The 20039-nt window shown below is 31.5% G+C and overlaps 1 protein-coding gene across 1 annotated transcript; it reads left to right on the forward strand.

Annotated features, from left to right (window-relative positions):
* The first annotated feature begins 7826 nt into the window (after positions 1-7826).
* On the forward strand, positions 7827-9116 carry LOC134709237 (carboxypeptidase B-like). The gene has a single exon (XM_063569404.1). The coding sequence runs from the start codon at positions 7829-7831 to the stop codon at positions 9047-9049; it is 1221 nt and encodes a 406-aa protein (XP_063425474.1). The 5' UTR covers positions 7827-7828; the 3' UTR covers positions 9050-9116.
* The last annotated feature ends 10923 nt before the right edge of the window (positions 9117-20039 follow it).

Genomic DNA, 20039 nt, shown 5'->3' on the forward strand with positions numbered 1-20039 from the left:
TGGATTGTGTTGATTTTTATTCTTAAAGCCTTCTGTGTTATTTAATTGGTTTTTCTTTTATTTTTAAAGTTTTCTGCATTGTGGAATTATAGTGTTTTCTGCCTTATTGAATTGGGATTCCATTTATACTAAAAGCTTTCTGCATTGTTGAAATGGGTTCTCTTTATACTTAAAGCTTCCTGCATTATTGAATTGGGGTTCCTTTTATTCTAAAAGCTTTCTGCACTATTGAATTGGGGTTACCTTCTTGAATTGATGAATTGTGTTTTCCTTTATTTAAATAGCTATTTTCATTTACGAATTGACGTCTGCTTAATTTTACACACTCTTTTTGCACAGCTACTTCTTCATATGTGTTTTTTAATATTGTAAATATAATTAAAATTGTATCATATAATTAACATTATTTACAGTACGCTTGTAATACGTATATGTTATACAAGCCACGTAATGTAATCTACTAGTACTATGAAAGTACATAAAAATAAAGAACTTAAACATGTTCAAAAGTACTTTTGTAACGTTTGCAATTGCGTAATTGAATATGTTTTTATAAGAAAGTTTAAGAAGTAAACAAGAATTAATTGAACATATGAAATATCTGCTTAAATGTCATTATGTTTGAAAGTTATGACAAGATGTTGTAAATCAAAAAAAATAAAATCATCAAAATACTGAACTCCGAGGAAAATTCAAAACGGAAATTCTCTTTTCAAATGGCCAAATCAAATAATAAAAGTTATAAAACACATCAAATGAATGGACATTAACTGTCATATTCCTGACTTGATACATTCATTTTTGAATGTGGAACATGGTGGATGAACCTGGTTTTAAAGCGCTAAAATACTCACTTGTCTCACCAAATTCCATTATATTTACAACGATGCGTAAACAAAACGGACATAATAAAATTAACGGTAACAATTGTCCTGCACCATAGGTATTCTGCTGTTTTCTGTTCTATGGTCGATCGGGTTGTTTGACACATTCCCCATTTTCATTCTCAATCTTATGATAAGTAAAATTGTCAAATTAGGGGTACACCAGTCAAAGAAGCACAAAAAAAAAGCATAAACCAAATTTAACATCGTCGTTCATTGCTTACTTATTTTTGTATTTTAAATCAACCTATTAAGTATTGAAATATTTGAAAAGTCATGTTACTGAATGGCTAGGTTCATATCAACTCTAGTGTAGAATGACGTATTTAACGTCAGAATGTGAATAGTTATCAAAGGTTCCAGGATTATAATTTAGTACGCCAGACGCGCGTTTCGTCTGCATAAGACTCATCAGTGACGCTGATGAGTAAACGTCACATAAAGAGAGATATAAAATATTTTTTTCGTTCAAAGTATTTTCAAAATCAACATAATGGCATTATAATAGAACAATAACATAATGGTGGGATGTTGAAAAGTGCAGAGCCTCGTCATATGTACCAATGAAACACAATAAATCACACGTACACCAGCAAAAATGAAAGATAAAAAATAATTGGCTATGAACCCAATTCATTCATGTTTTATATAGATGTAAATTAAACTGAAATAACTTTCAAACTGTGCTGCCGAGCATAATAAACCGGTACTCTATGTACTTCATTGAACCTAAATAATGTAACAAGCATGAAACTTATAATAACTTTCATAGACTAAAAGAGTACTTACAATTATTTGAGAACATATATGTACTTAGAAATTAAAAAAACAAAAACAGTACATTTTCAAAACTATTTTTGTAAAATCGATTATTGCGTGGTTAAACATATTTATAGTAAAAAGAGTTTAAACTTTCAAGGAAGTAAAGAACATGAGTAACATCTGCCTTGATGTTTGAATATTATGGCAATTTGATGTGCAATAATCAACAAAATGTTTTTTGTAAGAATTATGTTTTCTTTGGAAAAAAAGGGGGGGCTGTGGTATAGACATCAATGAGACAACAACACAACTCGAGAAACGATATCTAGTGGAAAGCAGACAGTAAATGAAAGAAATGTATGTCTGAGGACACGAATGCTCCTGTCCAAGCTTGGCAATTTTGAAAATAAAAAATGGCCATAACTCTAGAGCTGTAAGTGACTTACTGGCAGAATTCGAACTCTGTCTACTAGTTTTTGGTTCTTATGAGCTCCATAAAATTTTGATTAAATTTTTTATTAACGCCAAACGCGCGTTTCGTCTTTAAAAAACTGATCAGTGACGCTCGAATCCAAAAAAGTTAAAAAGGTCAATTAATATACGAAGTTGAAATTCCTAAAAGTTTTGCCAATACAGCTAAGGTAATCTACTTCTGAGGTAGAAAAGCCTTAGTCAACAGCTATTAATCAATTTCACTGTCTTTTGATGCATGTATACATAGACTAGGGAGTTGTATGACCCGCTGATAAACCCAGCTCAAATATAAACATTTAACTTAGGTCGATTTTGTATGTGAGTTTGAATCATTTATTATATTTCACCTTTTATATCTGTATGTCTATTCAAAAGACAGTTGAGTTCACTATTATCAAGGATAATTGAATTAATTATAAAACCTAATTCATTCGTGTGTTAGTTGAAAGTAAATTAAACTGAAATTACTTTCAAACTTTGCTGCCGAGCATAACAAACCGGTGCTCTAGGAACCTCATTGAATCAAGATAATGTATCAAGAATGAAATTATTAATACAGGGTTTGACACTAACATTAGAGGATATGTAGTCCAAAGGAATAGCAAAAATTTCTTTTGGGAGTACCGGTAGGCCACCTCTATCACAGGTAAGGGCAGCAACGCGGGCCGAACTAGCTAGGGTGTGGGGTTAGGGGCATGCAATTTCCTGTCATCTGAACACCTCAAAAACACACAAATGTTCATTTGAGGTCTGAAAATATTTTGGTTTTTATTTCTGATTAATTTAAGTTAACATTCAGTGACAGTGAATCAGTTTTATTACTCCTGAACTTTTCCCGCCAGAAAATTTTGAAAACTGAGATGCAAAATTCGCATTCTGAGCCAATTTCTTAGGCCTTGTTAGGTGGAGTTATTTGACATTTTATTCCAGAATTATTTAGAAAAACAGTACATATTCAAAACAATTTTTGAAAAATCGGTAATTGCGTGGTTAAACATATTCATAGTAAAAAGTGTATAAGTTTAAAGGAAGTAATGAACATGAGTAACATCTGCCATAATGTTTGAACATTATGGCAATTTTTCTGTATAATAATCAAAAAAGTATTATTTGTAGGAATTATGTTTTCTTTTAAAAAATAAAAGGGGCTGTGGTATAAACGTCAATGAAACAACAACACAACACGAGAAACGATATCTAGCGGATAGCAGACAGTAAATAAAAGAAAAATATGTCTGAAGACACGAATGCCTCTGCTAACGCTTTGCAATTTTGAAAGTTAAATTTAACATTCGACTTGTAACACACTAAAATGCATATCCTAATTATAAAAAAGAATAAAATAATAAATTTACGATGCATAGACTCGACAGCAATGATCAGTTCTTCGTGTGTATCAAATCTAGACGCCATCAAATTAATAACTCTAGAATGGTACGTGAACCACAGTCAAAGTTCGAACCGTTTCTGCTAGTTTTGGTTTCTATCAATGTACATGAGCTCTATAAATTTAGATGAAGAAAGTTAAAGTGCAAAAACGAAAATTGGACGGAAGGACGGTAAATGAAAACCCTTAGTGCCCTGGGCTTACGTCGGATGCATAAAAATCGACATTTGTTGTACCATACGTCAAGTTTTTAATCGTCCCTATAAAATCAAGTAACACCAAATTGTTCAAATCATAACAAATATTAGATCATCTGACATAAGACAGCAACTAACAAGGTTCAAGACATTGTAAATGATATGAAATTCGTGTTCATCGATTTGTCTAAAATTCTTTCATTCGATATGTAACACACTATTAAATCTAGACGCTATCCAAATACGGTCATATAACCCCATATAAGTTAAACAAAAAATATAAATAGATTGCGAACTCGTGCAATTGAATTTTTCTATGTCTGTTTGATTTAATATGTTAGTTTGAAACGATCTTAATTATCGTTTTAAACTAAAATCCAAATGTATTTTACCTTGTTTAACTTCCAATGTTACATTCTTTTCGATGTAATGACTAAACAAGCCTAGTTCGTGCGTAATCCATCTCTATCTAAAGAGGTCAATTAAAATTCACATAAATATGAATTCCTTAATGTCAAATTATTCACTTGCAAGTGCATAATTTATTAGGGAGGTGCATTTGCTATTTTTGACAAAACTGAACCAAAATGGTTGTTAAAAACAAATTATTATTTCACTATTTCATTAATAATAAAACCTAGGGAAAAAAATCATATTCTATTTCATTTATAGCTTAAATAAACTAGTAACTTTGAGGTTGTTGCTCCGTGTAAAATGTTTCTCAAATGCTTGTTTTATAATTTATTTTTTCTTAGACTTTGTTCACACTATTGTTTGTCCGAATTTCGAGGAAAAAAAATAAGTTGATTATTTTCTTATCTTTAAGTATAATTTGAATTTGTTCGTGTCTAGCGTTATTTGTAAGTGTAGTTTCATAAGATATTTGCTTCGCTTCATGCAGAATGCATACATTGAATGTGAATCAACAAACAAAAAAATAAGTCAGTTTTTAACCATTTAAAATTAATTTTAACATGTTTACAAAATTAGTATTAGTGATTTTGCAAGCTGTTTCTAAATTTGCATAATTTCAGTATATATAAATAGAGTCAAATTTCTTTCTTTACTAAAGACACTTTTAACAAAGGTATGTTTTACTATTATTATTTCCTTGTGGTATTTACTAGCCCAGGAGTCAGCACTTTTGTGTTCACATGATATACCATCGATGTGTACATTTTCTGTACATTCATTGTTAATCAAATGCGCAATTACTCAAAACAAATCTAGCTAAGTCACAGATATGACTTAGTCATATATAATCAAAGGAATTCGCAATATTTGTTATTTCCCGGGGGTTTTTTTTGCATAAAAAACGTCGAACTTTTTGGTTTCTAATGCTTTTCATCCCCATTTGATTTGGCTTTTTAATGATTTGATTCAAGCGTCACTGTTCGATCTTGGAGTAGACAAAACGCGCTCTAGCTAACAAGTGAATGTGTATTTTGAAGAAATATTTTTATTTTTTTTCTCATTTTTGAGACAAATTTGAATAACAGGAAATCATGGTTTGTTTTAGAAAAAAGATTTTAGAGTTCCGGAAATTTTTTTATTGAAGCAATTCAGTCAGAAACTTTACTTTTTACAACAAACAGATTTAATTTTCATAAGCTGTTTCTTTAATTTAAAATTTAAAAACTTTAAGGTACTTTTCAATTTAGTCGTTGTTGCTCTTTCATTACCGAAGACACTCTGATGAATATAGGTGTTGATAAATTATTCTAACATATACTATTTCAGTATTGGTGACTTAAGTAAAAATTGTCATTATACTATCGGAAACATGAAGAGGGGTTTGAAAAACAATGTCACTCTTATTTTATATCCAAATTCAAAATCAAAGCGTTTCTATTTTGTTTTAAAGTCGTAATTTACTTACATCCTTTGCTAATGAATTTAATAAGGCGATGGCGTTAGTAATAATGTATTTTGTGCATGTGAATTAATTCATTCCTTTCAACTTATTAACGTCCTGGTGAACCTAACACATAATTTACAATTAACAGCTTTACATATGACCATGACGTCATAAACTTTTTTTAAATGATTTAATCCTTAAAAGAATAGAGTTTATTATTCAAGTATTATCAAAAATAACTGTATTTGTTTCTGTTTATTTGAAATGATTTTAAAAATATGTGGTGCACTAGAAGTTTTATATACCGCGTGCTTTACACCTCATCTTATATGGAATTTCTTCATAGACAGAAACAAATGTTACAGCCATTCCTGAATAGTTAGTTCTATATAGTTACAAACGTAATAATTTTTTGAACCAATCAAAGGTATATATTTATTCTTATGAATAAGTAGTGGCTAGCTTCTTTATACCAGATAAGATTTCATACTATTTGAATCTTTTGTAATCATGCACCAGTATATTTAGAATTAGTTCTCCGAGTGAGTTTTATATCATAAAAAATCATGATTTCCCTATTCTAATACATTATTACTGCGACTCAATTTTCAAGGAAAACAGTGTTACTGTTTTTCAAAGATGGGACTGTAGAACCCAAATTAAACACTATTTACCTATACCATTTTAGTCCCCTGGGATTATAAATAGTCAAAAGTTTAATGATGGTCCAGCTTTCCAAATTAACATTTTATCTGCTAGTAAAAAGTAAAAACACAAAAATACTGATTTCCGAGGAAAATTCAAAAAGGAAAGTCCAAAATCAAATGGCAAAACCAAAAGTCCAAACACAGCAAGCGAATGCATAACAACTGTTTTTTTAATGACTTGGTACAGACATTTTCTTATGTAGAAAATGGTGAATTGAACCTGGTTTAATAGCTAGCTAAACCTCTCACTTGTATGACAGTCGCGTCAAATTCCATTACATTGTCAACGATGCGTGAACAAAACAAACATACTCCACAAACTTTAAAGAATCGTAAAGGCCATTGTACATGATGTTAAAAAGCGTGGGTAAAGATAACTATCCTAGAGGTACCATTATCTAAAACATCAGAGAATTTTGTTTTCTAGCCAAATAGATTTTCGTTTGTACTTTTATTTTTTTCTATAATCGGTCAGGAAATTTATTTTATTATTTTGATCCGCTATACACAACATTTAATCTTATCAACGAAGAATATAGATTTGAGACTGGTATCAGAGCAAAATGGATTAGTTATAATTATAGTATAATTTTATTCATTTAAAGAAAATCAAAAGTAAAATCACAAAACTACCGAACTCCTTGAAAAATTCAAAATGGAAAGTCCCTAATAAAATTAACGAGTTGGAGTCAATTCTATGGTAATTAGTTTGTCAGCTATTTTTTTTTCATTCTAGCAAACAAATATTTGAATAAAACAAATGTAAATTATGCTGATATAAAATTAAAGACATTGGTATTCCTACAATTTGCAAATCTTTCACAAATAGTTTTGCATAGTCAACTTTTGCTTTAAATTGATGTTTTACAGATTCACTAAGACAAAATGAATATATAAAAAATAAGATGCGGTATCATTGCCAATGAGACAACTGTCCAAAGGAGACCAAAATGACACAGACATTAACAACTATAGGTCACCGTAAGGCATTCAGCAATGAGCCAAGCCCATACCGCATAGTCAGCTTCATCAAAGGCCCCGATCAGACAATGTAAAAGAATTCAAACGAGAAAACTAATGGTTTTATTTACATAAAAATGTTAACAAAAAACAAATATGTAACACATAAAACAAACGACAACCACTGAATTACAGGCTCCTGAATTGGGACAGGCACATACTTAAATAAAATGGCGGGGTTAAACATGTTAGCGGGATCCAAACCCTCCCCCTAACCTTGGACAGTGGTATAACAGTACAACACAAAAAGAAATATAAAATCAGATGTATTTAATAAATGACATTATATTTGGTTGATTTCTATTTTGAATTCACAATGTAACACGAGATTTGAGATGGGTTGAATATCGAGGCTATTGGAACCTTATCGACAAAATATTTCAGAGTGACGTACATTTTATTATTATAATATTTCATCAACTTGAAGTTATTTGATAAACAATTAAATAGCAGTCATGAAGCGCGTCTCCTAATATTCATTGAACAACCGGCTTAAATTAGAATAAACATTTATAATCCTTTTTATTTGCAGAAAAAAAATGAAAATGAGGGCTTTTCTGGTTTTGTCTCTTCTGATAGTCGAAGCCTTTGCAAACCGGTACCGCTATTACAGATATTCAAAATTAAAACCACAAGACGTCCCAGAATGTATGAGTCCAGGCCTTGTTGCGCAATTTGAAGACAATCCGAAACTAAAGGGATATATAATAGAACGACATCAAGGCCTTTCAAACTCTGCAAGAATAAACTTTCAGAAATATAACAAATATCCAGCAATAGAAAACTTTCTTAAGTCTCTAGGTAATAGACCATCGATTGGGCCATCAGGACAGAAAATATATGCTTATGACGAAGTAATAGGCACAACTGTAGAAAATCGAAAAATATATTTAGTAAAGATCTTCAAAAAAGATATGCATAAACGAACCAGATATTCCAAACGTATGAGGAAGCCTGCAATTTTGATAGATGGTACATTACACGCACGAGAATGGATCTCACCGGCGGTAGTGCTGTATTTCATTAACCAACTTAAGAATAATCCTCAACAGGATCCTGCCATAGAAAAATTGGTCGACATGTATGACTGGTATTTCATCCCTGTAGCCAATCCTGATGGTTACGTTTATACTTATACCACAGATCCTTGCTGGAGGAAGAATCGACGACAGACTTCGTCAGACCCTGTTTGTTATGGTGTTGATTTAAATAGAAATTTTGGTTATGATGACAAAACGTGGGATCCTTCTGTTGGCGGATCAACAGATCCTTGTAATTATAATGGTTATACCGGTACCGGTCCATTTACGGAGGAGGAAACTAAAGCTGTGATGAAAGTGATGAACAGAAAGGGTGTGAACTTCGTTGCTTACTTTTCTTTCCAAAGTTATAGTCAGATATGGGCATATCCTTGGGGATACAAAAAGGAAGCATTACCTGATGCAGAAGATCTCAGGAAGGCTGCTCAAGTAGGAGCAGATGCGATATTTGCTAAGAGCAAAAGGATATACAGAGTGAACCAATCTGCCCGTATTCCAGAATTTGGACTAATTGCTGGAGCTTCAGATGATTATGCAAGAGGTGGAGCAAACATTAAGTACTCGTATACAATTGAACTTCGGGATACAGGAGAGAAAAAATTCTTTCTACCTGCATCAGAAATCACTCCTAATGGCGAAGAAATGCTGGAGGGAGTAAAAGCTTTTGCAAACTACATCTACAAGCCTCGAAGAAAATACTATTATTATAAAAAATGGTAAAGCCATGTGTATAAAAGGAAGTTTGCATAATTGCTTAACATAGCATTTAGAAAATTCAAAAAAATAAAGAAAAAAAAATTGAATTGTATCTTTACATTCTTTTCAACATTTACGAGTATAATATATTCGCGATAAACTTAATGAAAGAGTAGAGAGCAATGAGAATGAAGAAAATCACAATAGCTAGTTAAACATCTCACGTTTAAACAGTTGCATAGAATTCAATTATATAAAAAAAAAAATATTGAGAATTTTTTTTAGACATAATAGGAAAAAATGGCAACAATCGGGTTACAGTAGACACCATTGTAATATAATCCTAATCGAATAACTATTTCCACAAAGATACACAAATGGCATTCATTCAAGATTTCAAAGAGCCAGTTGCTCTCTTTTTACACAGAACTTATACAAATGGCCGTGTTTTGAGTTGAACAGCATGGGCGTGAGAAATCGTAAAACGGAGGAAAATGTATTCTATAATCTCAATGTTTGGTCGCGGATATTGTTTTCTATATCGAGAAATAAGCTTTTTTGTATTTTTTTTAACCTTCTTCGTGTCATCTCCCATTTAAAGCAGTTTATGCTATGCAAATGTTGAAAGAAACTCCGCTTCATCTTATAGTTTGAATCAAATAGTAAGTTGTTTTAACTACTCCTACGACTCTATCGTTTATTCCTACAACATCATCTATCACATTTTGGATACAATAGTCAAAGGTACCAGAATAATAATTTATACCCCAAACGCGCGTTTCGTCTCCATAAGACTCATCAGTGACGCTCAGACCAATAATCGTCAAATATAACAAATGTATAATAGTTGGGTTATGTACGCCCAAGTTTTATTTGTTGTTGTTTTAACTTTAATATTTCTTTAATGTCTGAAATTTTTCGACGGTGTTCTTGTAAATGATTATAATTTGAGGACTGAAAAATTGACTTCATCAATTTTTTTGACAGCCTTGACTATGGAATGCACTTCTGAAACTCAGGAAAAATGAAAAAAAAGCCTCGATTTCATTCTTGCGTCTCTTACCATATCGTACATCGGAATATAGCCTGTTGATGTCATCATACAGCGGTTTCAATGAAGAATGAATGTTTAAGAAATAATTGATGCCAGCTATACTTTATTGTAGTTTAACATGGGTAGGCATTATATTCGTGATTATTTTTGCCAGAGCGATAGCGAGGGCTAAAATAACACGAATTTAATGCCTACCCATGTTAAAACTACAATAAAGTATAGCTGGCATCAATTATTTCGATTCTGATTAGGATAATTACGGTAATATCTATGTTCGCTGTGTATAAAGTGTACGGTATTTGTGTAGGCTCTTCCATCAACCTTCCTGTCGATTTTTATCCAACTAGTTCATACCAGTTTAATTTGGCAAAGTTGTATAAATTTCTAAAATTCAAAATTGAAACAGATATTAATAATTAATTTATTAACTAAAACAATATTTGTGTCACAATATAACAGAAAAGTTATATTTCAACAGTCTTTTCCTTTGAGGTCAATTTCTGACACGCACATTTTCAAGTCAGTCGTCAATGGCGGTGGACGCACAAGGAGAATCGGGTAGGTCTTTATTTACTAAATTAATCGTAAATATTCCGCCGGTTAATATTGTAGCATTGGTAAATATGTTCATATCTGATAGAGGATTTCTTGATAAAGTTGTGCTGACATTCGAGACTTGGCAGGAGGGGCCCTTTGACAGAAATCCATTTATACTTGCGGTGGCTACACCTTTTAAAGTTGATCAAAGGGCACGCCTTTGTGCATCTGACGATTTCAAATGCTGTATTTATACATGAGATTAAAATTGGGTGACAATCTTGTTGCGTTTGTAAAATGGATTGGAAACCTTGGTGGTATATTGGTAATTACGCCTATTTGTTTTTATAGGAGAATGGGGTTCGATTCCCTGCTAGGGTCAATCCATTTTATCAGAAATATGAAACAATTTTGTCATTTCAGTACAACAGTAATAGTAACCTATTCTTTGTTTTATATTTTATCGTCGGAACATATGTTTCAATGAAATTAATATACAATGACATGCCTTTTTAACAGGAGAGATGAAACGTGTTTTTAGAGGGATGGGTTTTGAAGTTAGAACAGCCAACATGGACGTTGCTGTATCTAGGTCAACTATTTTCAATTACGAATTGTAACACATTGTTGTCATTGTTAAAGTATTAGTAACAAAATGTGTATCATTTTAGTGTTTGAAAGTGTTTTAATTTAAGGAAATACATTAAATGCATACCATTTTGACGAAATTCATTTTTCTGCCGTAGTCAATATACGCATGTGCAAACTAATTTTATTGGATAATAAAGTATGGTTTCTTTACAAAGCTAAAGAAGCACGTCATATTAGAATTTCATATTTATTTGGTCTTTTTCGCGACGGCCAAAGTTCCTTTACGAGAATAAACATGTATCGTCGTCGAGCATTTCAAAATACACCACAACATAATTCGACATTCGGTTTACTTCCAGTGCCTGATTCCCTTATTCTCACTTTTTGTGCCTGTTTTGAACACCACCAAATATATGTTCTATTGCATTGTCAAATTCTAACCAATTTCAAGCATGCGTTCGTCTTGACTTTTGTTTATCTCTGTTTCTTGTTTCTACATTTCTTTAAAAAAAAAAAATTCTCGTAAAAAAACCAAGAGATTTCTTTCACGTGAATGTTTGAATTGCATTTCTGATTGCTCTCTTGACATTTTGTTTCTGAACCCTAGGTTTTAAATGTCAATTATAAGTCGCAGCAAACCTTATCACCTGTAAATCGCTATTCCCGGCTGACCAGATAATCAGTCCCGCTTGAACTACTGAAGTCATACCACAATCACTTTTCCTTTGTGGCGTCAGAAATTTTGTATTTGGCGTCAAAATTTTACGGGAACCTGTGTAATGTCCAGTGATGGCGGACAAATAGTGAAAAGGTGTATTGCAGATCGTGTTTCAGCACCCTATCTCTGAGACATCCCGGGATCACCAAACCGTTTCCCGCCAATACTTTATGAATGTTGTTTCTGATAAATCTAAGCATTTGTGCAGGCTGTCATTTTCGACATTTGCTTATTTCTTCAAAATGTGATTATATCTATCCGTCGTGAATTTTTGTAAAGGATTATGTGATTGGAGAATTTCAAAAAAGGTATCAAAAGGTACATTAGGACTGGACAATTTTTGGTTTTCTATCACTTTCAATAATGTTAGCATTTATCTGTGTATTTTGAACATTCATTACTTTAAATAAAGTGTATTTGCCTTTTACTATCAATTCTCAGTTTACTAATCGGTCCACTGCGGTCATTGGTATATTATTTAGACCCCCTCTATCTAATGAACTCTGTGACCGCCGTGGATAGTATAAATTTGAAAATGATAGCAGATAGCAAATATACTTTATTCATAGTACATGTATGTTCAAGGTATACAGAAAAACAGAAACCGGAAGTCTAGTCTGACCTAAAACTCCGTCCATTGACAAAAACAATATTTAGACGCCTTATTTTCGTTTTCCACCTAAAATAACCCATACGGAATAATCGTTAGCAAGCAAACAAATTATACTATGCGTGGTACCTGTAGGACACAGAGGCATGATGATTAATTTATTGTGGAAGGAAGAGAAGCGACACACAAAATGAGGTCTCCTCATTTAATAGTATATATAATTGAATTATATATGTGTTGTATTGCATTGCTTAATAACTATTTTCTAACTGCCTTCAAGTCGTTCGATGCCTTTTAGATTAGAAATTAAAATCTGAGAATAAAAAATATAAATAAACATACATCTGGAAATAACTGTTTCGTGAATTTAACTGAAACAATTGGTCTTAATTTGGGCTTCATGGTAGATTTGATCTTGGCTTAAAAATTCGTTATTTCACTATAAGAGATTATACTTGATTAAACCAAAGTCACATATAAATTCATGCCACAACGGGTGTTAAATGTGGGTCAGGATCAAAATACTTTGCAGGAGCACCTGAGATTATCCCCAGTTTTTGATGGGATTAGTGTTGTTTAGTCTTCAATTTTCTATGTTGTGTCATGTGAACTTTTATTTTTTGTTTGTCTTTTTCAGTTTTAGCCATGGCGTTGTCAGTTTATCTTATATTTATGAGTTTGACTGTCCCTTTGGTATCTTTCGTCCTTCTTTTATTTGTCTGTCTGTCTTTTTATTCTATAGCCATAGTTTATTTTCGATCTATGAGTTTGACTGTCATTCTGGTATGGTATCTTTCGGCCTTCTTTTGAAGGTACCATCTTTAATCAAACATCTCCGGTCTTCCAGATTATATTTCAGAAGTACATAGCATCGTTCAATGCAAGGAAAGATAACTCTTACGTATTTATATAATCGATATTTCAGATTTTCTAGTAAGATTTTGAAGTCAGCTGTGAATTGGTTGGACATGTTGAACTGTAACAATATGCATCGGATGTAGCTGAAAAAAATTGTTCTGATGTCCAATATAACTTATTGTATTGACAAAGATAATTCTAATTGTCTCGACGTGCATAGATTTCCTCACAAAGTATTTTTTTCTCAAATATTTTAACTTTTCATGTGTGGTCTGTGATTATACACGGAAATGGAATTTCCAATCCACGTCCGCCGGCGTTCAGTTTTTAATAACAGTTCTTGTACAGTGGTTATTTTTCAAAATTCACATTTTTTAAATCATATTTTTTTACATACGAAAATACCTGTACCAAGTCAGGAGTAAAACAGTTGTTTTCCATTCGTTTGATTTGTTTAAGCTTTTGATTTTACCCTATGATTATGGACTTTCCGTTTTGAATTTTCATAGGTGTTCAGTATTTTTGTGATTTGACTTTTTTAAAACATAAGAAATATCTAAATACGAAAAATATCTTTAAAACTGTTAGTTGAAAGATCAATGTATTGATTTGATGTACTTTGTATGTGAAAATGTCACAGAGTAAAATAAAAGGTCGGCGAAATCTACAAATAGGACTTTCAAACTAATAAGTTGAAAATAAACTGAAAACGAAATCGATTAAAAAGAAAAAGCCAAAAAGCCAAACAGTACACAAAACTTAACATTGAAAACTAAAGACAAAGCACCACGAGCCATACAAAAAATCTTGATATTATATTATGTTCTAATGAAGGGTAAACAGTTTCTGTTCGACAGGTGGCAGTCGTGGTGTTGCTCATTTAATACAAACCCGGGAATAAGTCAAATTCTGCAAGTCAAATTAGGGAAAAACGGGACGGTATTGTAGTTTCGACAATTGGAATGAAATAATCTTATTGGTAAGCCGTTCGTTTTTAACGTATAAAGAACCCATAAAATGAATATAAATAAATTTGGATGCAAGAAAGAAAACCGAACGCCAAAAAAAAACTTAAAATATCTGCTTACCTGAATTTGAATAAATAAATATTACATCAAGGAAAACAGTATTTATTATTTCGCTAATTGAAAAAGATTTTACTTTAAATCCATATACAGATTCTATCAATAAAACATGCACTGAACAGATGGTACTGAATCTAGACAATATCAGACCGCATAAACCGGTATACATAAATGAAAAATGAAAGATGAGAAATAACACAAAAGATACAGTATTTTAACTGTAAGATGTAAAACAATTAAAAACAACCAATGTACATTTCTGAGGACATTCGAAATAAGCTAAATAAAAATGTGTGTGGGTGTTTGTTTGCATGTTTCACAATATATCTCATCAGTCTTCGCTTCACTTCATCCGAAGGAGATGCGATGCAAAGCGGCATTTTAAGGAATTTAACTGGGAAATTCAAGGAAAGCAAGAAACATCCAAGAACACAATATGTAAAAAGTTAACAATTTTAAGTCAAAGTACGGTCATTAACACTGATCATTGGCTCGAACCAAAAGGGACCCCAAAATGACGAGACCAAGTGTAAAACGGTCTAAATTATGTAAACAACGAACAACACTTAAGAATCACATCAACAAACGAAACCCACTGAACAACAGGTTCCTGACCTAAAACAGGTGTAAACAAATGCAGAGGGTTTGAACGTTTCGACCATCGCCAACCTTCACCCTTACCTGAATTAATTATTCCGACATAGAACGAGACTCTATAAAATATCAATTGAAACAGCGCTAGCTAAACTCAATCAAGATAATGTGCTTATACTCATCTATACAAAGTTAATGATGAAGCTTTTTTATGATGAGAAGATGATTAACTTACATAAAGATAGATAATTTCGAAGCCATATTCTGATGTCAAATGAAGGATCAACATTAATATCAAATGTAACAATTGAACAGATCATACGTTTGATCATACAAAACATTGTTTATATAAATTCATTTTATATTATTATTACAATTAATGAGCTAATGACCTTTAGAAATTCGATCTTGTTAAACAAACAACCTTGGATAAATTTAAGTATTGATTTTAAACATGCCAATGCTACAAAAACATGAACATGCATATTAAATCACACATATTACAATAACAAGCTGTTTTTCTTCTCAATTTGCATACATTTGTTGCATTGTAAGTTATATGGTTTGCTTCTAATACCCTTCGAATCAGTAGAGGGTTAGTAAAATCATAAGGGAGTGTCAAAGAAATTGAGAAGTGAACCGTTTAGCATTTTTGTTTTTGCACCCGAGACTTTTCCTGTCAAATTTAGAATAAAAATACACAATAAAATACAATATCATTTAAAGATTCATAGTAGATAGACAAAACGTCATTGTGCCTATTTGGGAATCTTCTTAACCCCTTAGAGTCATTTATGGTAATAACGGGGTTTAAATCAATTTTTCAAATTAATTTGCCCAGGGTGTCACAAGTGAAAAAAGAGGGACGAAAGATACCAGAGGAAAAGTCAAACTCATAGATTGAAAATTAACTGACAACGCTACGGCTATGTATTATCCTTTGGCATGTATGGAATATATGATCCTTTCATTCATTGCTAAAGACACACACAACAACATGCGTATACATTTATCATTAATGGTGTTTGAATACACTACTTATACAAAATATCAAGCAGGAGGGGTATAAAATGGGAACCCGTAAACCTCATAAAAAAATTGTATCGATTTTTACTAAATAACTATACTAGTATCATAGTGTCTTAATCGTATTACATGTTACAATGTGATACTATGTTTAACTGCTTGTAGTCTCTATATACTTATTATTACAAAAAAGATGTACTTTAGTATCTATAAAATCATCGATTTTAAAATAGGGTCAAAACGTCTGAAACCATTTATCGACTCCTCTAAGTTGTTGACCTTTTTGAAAAAAAATTAAGATGGAAATACATTTTAAACAGCAATTATTATCAGCAGTGCCATATCAATCAGAGTTTTATTTATTTTTTTATAGATAATTTGGTTTATACATTGTTTTGTTGGTTTTTTTTTATTGTTTAGAATTGCATTGATATTTCTTTTCTACCAAATTCGCAATTTATGTTACATGTAGTTGCAATCTAATGGTAAATGCCACTTTAAAAGCAAAACAGTAAGTTTTACTTCTAACCTTTTTGTAGTTCTTTCTTTTTTTCGGAATAGTTTAAATAATTCATTATTGACTCTGTCGCATGCTCTGTGTATAATTTTCAGATTTTTCTTTGAGAACTATTTCAAGAATTATCTTAACATCTGACATTTACCTTCAAACATACATATTTTTGCACAAAGATGCTTTCAAACGTTCTAGCATACTTTTGTTATGCTGATATGAAAGTTGCTTTATATATGTCTTCTAAAACACTTGTCAATATACGGAATATATTTTACATCTTGCAATATATAATAAAATTAGTAAAAGAATAACAACAAATAACAAAGGAATGTTTACATATAGGCTAATGAAATCGATCTTGTTCATGTACGTTCTAAACAAAACAAACCTAGACGAAATAGTTAAAGTGGGCAGAATAACGGTTCTTTTTGACATTTAAAATGGCAGATACTTATAAACTTTGGCAAACACATGCGTGTTACACGCATGTAAAACGTATGTGTATCGGTATGCTGTTACAAAACAATTGCTTGAGTAATTAGTAGAATAACAAATTGTAGCTTAGGGTCTCAGAACCATCTATATATTTTGCTGAGAATCGAAAATTTATCATTGTTTGTTTGTTTGGTTAAGACCTCGGTAAACGAATCACTTTCGTCTGTGAGAGCCAATAAAGTAATGTAATAAGGATTTTTTCAAAGCTTTTCCTACAAAGTTTTAACATATTTGTTTCACTAATTACATTTTGGACTCTTCTTTTTTTCTTCTTTTGGTTTTTGTTACATCCTGGACTGACTCTTTTTATCTGCAACTGACTTAAAACTTTTCTTTTCTTTTTGACTCAATCTGATCTAATATGCATGTTTTTGTGGCATTGGTAGGTCTAAATAGATTTAGCTCAAGTGGTCCAAGGTTGTTTGTTGAACAAGGATCATTTTATATAGGTCATCAAATGATTGTATAAAAACCAATATCAATTATCAGCTGTTGCTGAAGACACTCTGCACGGTATAGGTATGCATTTATCTTGAATATTGTTTTAACGTCAAGTTACAGTTAATGGGCTATGTCACAGATTTCAGTAAAATTTGGCATACAACTCTGGCTCGATGAACTTCAAATGAAAAACGAAAAAATGATGCATTTATCTCAATTATCATTTGAAATATTAATGATTGAATTCTTACTAAATGGGTGAACATTTGTATAGAAAGCACATAAAATCGGCGAAAACCCTTCTAAAATTTGTCTTAAAATCGCCAAATCTCTAATTCTACTCCATAGATTTTTCTTAAAAAACTATATGTTGTTGATACATACATTTCCGTTTTAATGATGCAAAATAAAGATAGGGTCACCGACTTCGTTTTAACGGTATACATCATTCAAAGTTGCGTTCTTTGTGAAAAAATCCAACAAAACGTCGAAATAATCGTAACGTTATCGCGTTGCAGGCCGTAAAACGTTGATTTTTGACGTTTTTCACTACCAACAAGGTAACAAATTGATAATTAGACAAAAAACGAAGTCGGTGACCCTATGATTATTTTATATCATTAAAATAGAAATTTATGTGTCAACAATATATAGTTTTTTAAGAAAAATCTATGGAGTAGAATTAGAGATTTGGCGATTTTAAGACAAATTTTAGAAGGTTTTATATTCACCCATATTAAAAGAAATCAATCTGCAATTTTTCAGATAATAAAAGAGATAAATGTATTATTTTTTCGATTTTCAGTTGTTGTTCAACGAGCCAAGGTTGCATACAATTTTTTAGCAAAATCTGCGACATAGCCCATTTACTGTTCCTTGACCTTAATATGTTTTGTAGCCAAAATGAGCGTGTGACTTGAGGATCGAGTTGTTAACATTTAAACCAGAGAAAAAAGAAAAGCAGGAGGGATATAAATTGAAAAATTGTAATCCTCATAAATATATTTATACATGATGGAATTAGGAAAAAAACATATAACGAGTCTTTTGATGTCTTTATTTTAGTACATCCTTAAAGTATTTTAACAACTTAAGATTGATCGAAAAAAATCGTTTTCCATATCTTATAATATCTTGATTATTGGACATAGTTTCTTACTTAAAAGATCAACATAAGAAAATAAAAAACATTACAGACAATTTGGTATTGGTTTCGTTTTGTCATGATATCAATGTTTGAATTGTACTGAATTATACCATTTCCACGATTAAGGTTATTTGTAATATCTAGTAATTGGTCTGTGCCAATCTACACAACTCAACAGTGAGTGTTGTTCTTTATATTTCGAAGACAATATATATAATTTATTTTGAACCTATTTTATGATTTTTGGTTATCTATTGCATTTTGTCAGAATATTCACTTTCATCTTTTCGGAGTCTAGCTTATTTACTAACACTTGTGTACACATTCGTTTGCCATTAGAATATGGACTTTCTGTATTGAATTTTCATCAGAGTTTGAGTTTGTTATTTTAAATTTTATATCCTGCATGTTGTGCGGTGAACTGTTTATTTTCATTTTGTTTTGACAAACTCTTTAAAGGCAAGGCTATTCATCTTAACATATCCTCCTTTCACCATCAGGAGCTGATTGACCATTATGACAAAAGGGTGTCAGAAATCATATCTGATATTCTTCCTCAGTTATAATAACCTTCCATCATTACCGTATTGAACAAAGTAATAACACGACGGGTGCCGTATACGGTGCAGAAAAATCTTACCCATCTGGAGCACCTGATTTCACTCCCGGTTTTTAGTGGAGTTCGAGTTGTTTCTTATTTATTATTTATAACTGTTGTTGTAAATTTCACTTGGTTTTGTGAGTCTTTGTTTACTCATTGGTTTTGATTAATATTGTGTTATCGCTAAGAAATGTCTTCAGATGAATGCATATTTATATTCCCAATTTATTTTATTAACGATTAAAGAGCACACCAATTTCCCTTCCTCGAAAAATAATAAATTCATCCAATAACAGTTTATGAAACAAAGGACTGGGACAATTGAGATCATTTGCTGTGAGTTTGGTATTTTAGTTGATATTCATGTTATTACGATGGTGTTCTTTCAAATTGTATGTGTAGTTGCTGTGTTGGTATTTGTCCCCTTGTGTGTGTTATTTAAGTAATTACTCTAATAGTAATTTATGTCTATGAAGAAAAAAATTAAAACAATTGGTACACTGAATAACCCGCGTAATTTAGTTCTAAATTCCATTTTAAGCAGAGTTAATCATACAAAAACGTTTATGATTTCAGGTCAAATGACAAAATTATGTCTATGAGCTTATAGGCAAAACACTGTCAGTCAATCAGAAGACGCGTTACATTAAATTATTTAAGCTTAATTGTACAGAAGAGGGTAAAACCCCCGTTTCAATAAGAGTAACCATTTGAATTTATTTAAATTTCAGAATAACCTCAAA

Source organism: Mytilus trossulus, chromosome 3 (assembly GCF_036588685.1).
Source record: "Mytilus trossulus isolate FHL-02 chromosome 3, PNRI_Mtr1.1.1.hap1, whole genome shotgun sequence".
Taxonomy (NCBI): Eukaryota; Metazoa; Mollusca; class Bivalvia; order Mytilida; family Mytilidae; genus Mytilus; species Mytilus trossulus.

Coding starts and splice junctions, on each gene's coding strand:
- LOC134709237 (XM_063569404.1), top strand. CDS start 7,829: ATGAAAATGAGGGCTTTTCTGGTTTTGTCTCTTCTGATAGTCGAAGCC.